At 47.8% G+C, this 6,440-nt stretch overlaps 1 protein-coding gene across 1 annotated transcript in view; it reads right to left on the reverse strand.

The window, feature by feature from the left end:
- DCC (DCC netrin 1 receptor) overlaps positions 1 to 4,384 on the reverse strand; it is a 1,008,052-nt gene extending 1,003,668 nt beyond the window's left edge. The window contains exon 1 of the mRNA XM_069467986.1: positions 3,695 to 4,384. Within this exon, the coding sequence (XP_069324087.1) occupies positions 3,695 to 3,785 (91 nt within the window). The 5' untranslated portion in view covers positions 3,786 to 4,384. The remainder of the gene's footprint in view (positions 1 to 3,694) is intronic.
- Between the last annotated feature and the right edge of the window lie 2,056 nt (positions 4,385 to 6,440).

Genomic DNA, 6,440 nt, shown 5'->3' on the forward strand with positions numbered 1-6,440 from the left:
TTTCTTGTCAAGCTTCCTATTGGTACTACATTCTGCAAATACCCAGTACTCCAGGAGCAACTTTCAGCAGAGTTTCATTCAGGAATTTAGATAGGATTAAAACTCTTCCTCTTCAATGAAAACAATAAGGAAGTTTGCTAAGAGGTTAACTTTCTAGAGAATAAACGTAAGTCATACACACTGAGAAGTTATAAATCTCTCCCCAGAAAAAAAATGCCTATCAGCAGCTCAAGCCAGCCCAGCTTTTAAGAGCATTAAAGCAAAGGCACTAAGGCTAATATATTCACATATAATACATGTGGTGGCTGTTTCACATGCTTCATAACTCAGAGGGCAGCTGCTGCTGTGTGGGAAATGGACACTGTGACAGGTCACTGGTGATTTATACCCCGCCCTCAGGTCCTGCCATGCTCCAGCCACTCAACAGCAAACCCACCCGGGGGCATCTGATCTGCTTTGGTTGGGGGAATGAGAAGAGACTGTTTAGGGTAAGCAGCAAGCCTCATTTCATCATGTCCAGACTACATAAACTCTCATAGATTTTTTTCAATAGAATACTACTCAAACATATATGAATTAATGTGTATACCTCCTATTTCATTCATTAACATCTAACATCCAAAATTTTCATCTTACCTGAGATCCTGGGACTCTACTTGGTCCCTCTGCCTGTAGCTCATGTCAAATAGATAAGATGGCATCTTTTAAAAGCTAACTAAAAAGCCACCATCGTCCTCCCCCAATATCAAGTCCTCACTCTCTGCTGAAACTGTTCGGGGATGTGCTTTGTTGGGTCATAACAATTTCATACAAATTCTACAGCAGTTTCACACTTTACCTAGAAAGTGGGAAAGGGCCCAGTGCTATTGTACTCGTCTCCACAATCCTTTGTTACCAATCAACAAAGTCTTTAAAACACCCTGCCGAATGGGAATTTCACTGCCAGTAAACTACCAGACACATGGCCTTATTAAGGGCACCTCCTACTGGTCCTTTCATAGAGTGAACTATGTTTTCTTTATCATCAATTCCTTGCCATGTTCCCAAAAAGGGGAAATTGCTACTAAGAGAAAGGGGTGATACTAAGACTAATAAGCAAAGAAGACCAGAGTGACGTGAATTAGCAGTATCTTAAAAGTGCACCATCCACTTTTCTGGGACCTGTGTAAACTGCATCACAATTCATTTGCAAATGACAGAAACGGATTTAGAAGTGTAGGAAAGTTTAATGATTTAGATATACATGCCTATCCACCAGCATATCATTCACATATACGCACACGTCTCTGTGTGTGTGTATCCCTGCTTTCTCTAGCACACAAGCATAGATCTATCTGCCTGTTTAGGAGAAAACAAAAATAAAGTAGTAATATATGGCCATAACTCTCTAGATGAAAAACTTAGTGAGAAGGGAATATTTAATTAATTTAGATATTAACACATTGACTGCCACACTAGGAAAAAAAATTTTCCGTGGGGTCATAGTGTTTTATTACGAAACAGAATAAAAACTTTGAAAACAAAATGATCCTTTCTAATTTAATGAAAAATGAAATTAATTGATTTGCATTCATTTAATCCACATTTTTAGAATTAATTTTTCAATCCATAAGAACATCAACACGTAGGATTTTCACGAACCAACTGCAGGGTTTTGCAGGTTTTTCTTCAGGAGACCCGGGGCTCAAAACTAGCGTGAGTTAAATACAACTCACATGGCAGTTAATGTGTTAATAAAACCTACAGAAGAAATTCGTCTTCATTCATCTACCCCCACCCTTCCCCAGACAAAAGTCACTTGGGAAATGGCTTTAAAATATTGTTGTGTAATTGACAAGACATCATTGTCCATTTCTGCACACCTTGCTCGATGCAGTATTTTCGGCTCCTCATCTCAGGCCACCAGTCGCTCTGTTCTGCGGACTTTCTACCTATCGAGGGATGGCCCCTCTTAAGTTCCCCTCTCCTGCTTGTGGCGGTCTCCCAAACTGCCAGAGAGCGCAAGTCAACCTTCTGTACAGGAGGGTCCTCCTCGCCCCAGCGTCTAGCATCTGCCGGTCTCGAGCAGGGAATTTAAAAAAGATACCTATTCATTACTGCGGGGATAGTCCCCCGCCCACCTTCCGCCAGAGTAATTGCCGAGGACAAAGCTCCGGGAGAGAGGAGCTCAGGGAAGGGGGACCGGCCCGAAAGGGAGGGAGGGAGCGCAGGCGGCTGGGCGCGCGGATGCGGGTACGCGCGCAGCACAGGAGCGAGCGCGTACACACACACACACACACACACACACACACATCCCCCACACGCCCACCCTCACGCTTGCTCTCTGTCTGGCCAAAGGAGGATGGGGACTCGAGTCTGAGTGCTCGCGCAAACAGATTCCTGCCCGCGTGTGGCCGCACCGAGCTTTGGGGAGCTTCGGGCTGGCTCGGCGCTTGACGGTCTGCATCCCTCGCGACCGACCGGGAGAGGCGCATTCTCCGCTCGCCTTCGCAACCCTGAGCCATGCAGCACTTAGCAGGGACAAGAAAGCCGGAGATGCGGGCTCCGGGGAAGCTGGGGGCTTGGCGGCGATTTACTTCGCATTCCCTGTTAATTTCCAAGGCGCGAATTGGGGCACTCCTACTCAACACCCGGCCCTGCCAGCGCCTCGTTTTCCTTTGGATTTGGGAAAAGGTCGTTTCCGAAGGGATTTGAATGCTCAGCCAGCTGCTCTCCTCTCCTTCCTCCTCTCCACCCCCTCCAGGCCCGCTCCCTGCACCTCGGTGCCCATCTACACTTGTGGTGAGGTCCCGCAAAGCGAGTGAACGTTATACTGAGTCATTTTGTTCTTTTCTATTCTTTTGGCCGTCGAAGCCCCCAGCTCCGTCTTTGGAGACTGCAGCAGCCCTGAACAGCCTCCGGGTCCCTCTTTCTGCTCCTCTAGCCCGATCCAATCCCCACACAGTTTTGCCATTTTTAATTAGAAACTGCGCTTGCCAAGTGCCAGGGCCAGGGGGCCGGTTCCCCGGAATAGCAATCATTTGGAGTTTGGAGGTGTCCTGGAGATATCTGGAGACTCAGCTTGGGAACTCCATTCACCGTTAAAACATAAAATAAAATAAAACCATCCTCCCTCCTCCTGGCAACTCTGCGCCTCCTTCAGTACCACAGCCCCCTCCTCCGAAGTACCAAAACACATTAGCTGTTCCTTTTCCGATCCTCAATCAGCAAGTCCAGAAATCCAGACCCGGAGCCGCATATATCCACATACAGACGACTCAGCCCGACCATCTACATCCCGCACAGACTTCCTCAAAGCCCCCTCGACGTCCTCTTTCGCTTGCCCCTGTTGCCCCAATCCTTCCCCCCTCGCTAGGTTTCTGAGGCTTTAAGGATCCAACCCAGTTCCTTTCAACGACAGCCCCATCGCCTGCCCCCGGCCCGCCAGCTCTCCGAACGAACGCAAGTATGTGCAAAAGCAAAGATGTGAGAAGCACCTGCTTAAAAAAGAGCGAAGGGGCGCCCCTCGCCCCCCCCCCACCATCCTCCTCCTCCCCCAGGGGAGGAAAAAGAAGTCTCTTTTTTAATCATCCGTGAGGAAATGGGGGGCAGCCTGAGCGCCAAATATCTTGTCCCCCCCATTCTACTACTGAAATGAGAGGGGAAAGGGGGTAAGGAAGGGGGTGCGACGAGAAGAAAGGAAAGAACCACTTACCGGCGACTTGAAGATGCGCGCTGAGCAGGGAAGCTCCGAAGAGTACAAAAGCCAGCTTGGGTACCCAAACACATCCAAGACTATTCTCCATATTTCAGCCAACACCTTCGGGGCCAGAGGTCCTGGGCAGTGGCGGCACTCACACACATGCACTCACACACGCATGCACACATGCACACACACACGCCGAGCCCCTTCAGCTTCCTCCTCCTCCTCCTCCTCCTCGTCCTCTTCCTCCACCTCTTTCTCCACCTCCCCTGCGCCTCTTCTGCCTTCGAAGCCTTGTTCCTTGTCCACTGACAGAATCAGCAGCAAAAGGAGGCAGCAAAAAGTTCCATTCGGTCCAAGAGATCCCGAGCCCTGGTAAAACCTTGGAAAACTAACTCAAGGAAACGGAGGGAGCAAGAGGAGGGAAGAGAGCTCTCCGCGGGGCTTGCGAGCCATCAATACACAGAATATCCAGGAGGGACCAGGAGGAGAAGGCAGGCGATCCTCCGGCTGGGCTGTGCATTAAAAGGTTGAAGCTGGTTCCATGTCGTCGGTTGGGTAAAGTTGATGAGAAAATTCCGCTTGAGAGCTGGAGATGCTGTTCGTTTTCCTTCCAAGAGCGCAGGGAACCGAGGGAGGAGAGACAGGGGGCTGCGGGGTGGAGCGCTCTCACTTGTTACTGGGGTGTCCGCCAGCGGTGTGTGAGCCGAGAGTTGGAACCGTACTATCCATTGATCCGAAGAAGTGGAGGGCTGGAAGGGAAAATGTGGATACCGGAGGGAAACGAACTGGATCAGGCAAAGATTCCACGGGAAGGGGGGTGGGGGCAGAGAGAAGACGGCTTAGGGAAAAAAGCGGACGGAGGAGGCTTCCAGCAGCTGCATTCGCCTGGTCTGCGTATCAGTGCGCAGGGATGCCCTCTGTGGGCAAAGCGTGGGAAGTCACTTTTGTCAATAGAGCCTGCGAACATTCCGAGCGTCTGGAGGGTTTGCAGCTATCATTTTGGACACTCAACCTGCAGGAAATTGTTTTTATTTGACTATAAGACCTAGGCGGGTGTTTCAAGCGGGGCAGGTGGCCAGGACATTTACTTTCTTCCCTGCTGTCAGCATTATTTAAAAAATAATTTTTCGTCTGGAATGAATTACCTAATCCAACTCCCTTCTAGGACAGGTGGGAAACCGAGGTCTGGAAACACACAACGAACAGACGCCAGATGCCATTTCCTGATATAATAGCTAGGGCCCTTTTTTTGTAGGACATCTTATTTCATCTGTGTTCTCTCCTCTCTAGATGTGATTCAGTGCTTTATTCAATATCTGTTAAAGCATTTACCATGTTCCAGGTGCCCTGTTGGCTCCCAGGAAATAAAGATAAGAGATTTAGTAAGACTCAGTCTCTATCCTCAAGGGGCTTGTGATCTGTTGGGAGAGAGGCACAAATGGATAATTATAAAGTATCGTGGTAAATATGATGGTGCATGTAATGAGGAGGTGCTCTGGGAGAACAAGAAAGACTTCCCCAGTCCCTGGGACATGAAGTGAAGCAACCACACAAACACACACACACACACACACACACACACACACCAGGAAACTTAGGAAGGGCAAACAGTGAAGCCCTCTCAAGAAACCGCTTTAAGCTGAGCTTCTTTGTCTATCTTATCCCCACTGAGGAACTTCCAGCTCCTTTGAGAGGAGATTTATATGCTGTTCACCTTTGCACCCCTCACAGATGCTAGCATAGGACCTGGAATACCGCAAATGCCAATACATTTTTGCTGAATAAGTGAACGTACAAACCAATGATTTTGGCCAGGAAGGATGATGAATCGAAATGCCATTCTGGTAAAAGGTCTATCTTTGAGGAGCTGCAGGTTCTCTCCATTCCTCACTGTATGACATTACCTCTTCATTCTTTCTCTCTCTTCCCCACCCTTTCTTCCCCGCTCTCCCCAGTTCACCAGGTTGTGTGAGAAGACAATGTCAATATCCTTTTAAAAAGAAGGGGGGGGTGGTGCATGAAAAATACAGGATAAAGTCATCATCAGGAAAATTCCCATGATGCTAGAACTGGAAAATAATATTTTAGATCCGTAGTCATGCCTATGTGCCTTACTGTCCTGGAAAAGTTAAAAGAAAAATTGCCTGAGATCACTAAATCAAAACCTTCTGAAGTAGCTTAGTTTGATGGGTTCTTTGAAATGTAATGAATCTCTTTGGTGACCTCCAAATTTCTCAAAACACTCACAGCTTCCATTATATAAGAATGAAGCCTCTGAAAGCTCAGGGCTGGGGTCCACAGCAAGGGCTCTTAACTGGGTCCATGGATCTTTCTGGGAAGTCTCTGATGATAGAGTTCAGGAGTTCTTGAGCATCCCGAAATTTTATGAAAAATGGTTGGCTTCTGTGCACATGCTCTTTTTTTCTGGAAGGGAAATCTTTGGCTTTCATGAGATGCACAAAATAAGTTCAAGCCTGTCGCCTGCTGAAACGTTGTAAAGAACCATTGAATAAGAGAGTATGGTATGAGGGAAGAGCTGCTATCTCTTTTTAAGAGAGTCTAAAATCCTCTGTTTCCCGTATCAGTAAAAGGATGTCCCCGTGGAGTGGGAGGGAGGGTAGGAACCAAAAATGGTCCATGTTGTTCAGATTCCTTTGAAGACATCCAGCTCAGCCTCACATAGTAGGTCTAGTGATCAAGATACTCTTTACTATGGCTTTTGACTCCTGAACCCAGAGTAATTCAGGGCATCAGT

Source organism: Eulemur rufifrons, chromosome 5 (assembly GCF_041146395.1).
Source record: "Eulemur rufifrons isolate Redbay chromosome 5, OSU_ERuf_1, whole genome shotgun sequence".
Lineage (NCBI taxonomy): Eukaryota > Metazoa > Chordata > Mammalia > Primates > Lemuridae > Eulemur > Eulemur rufifrons.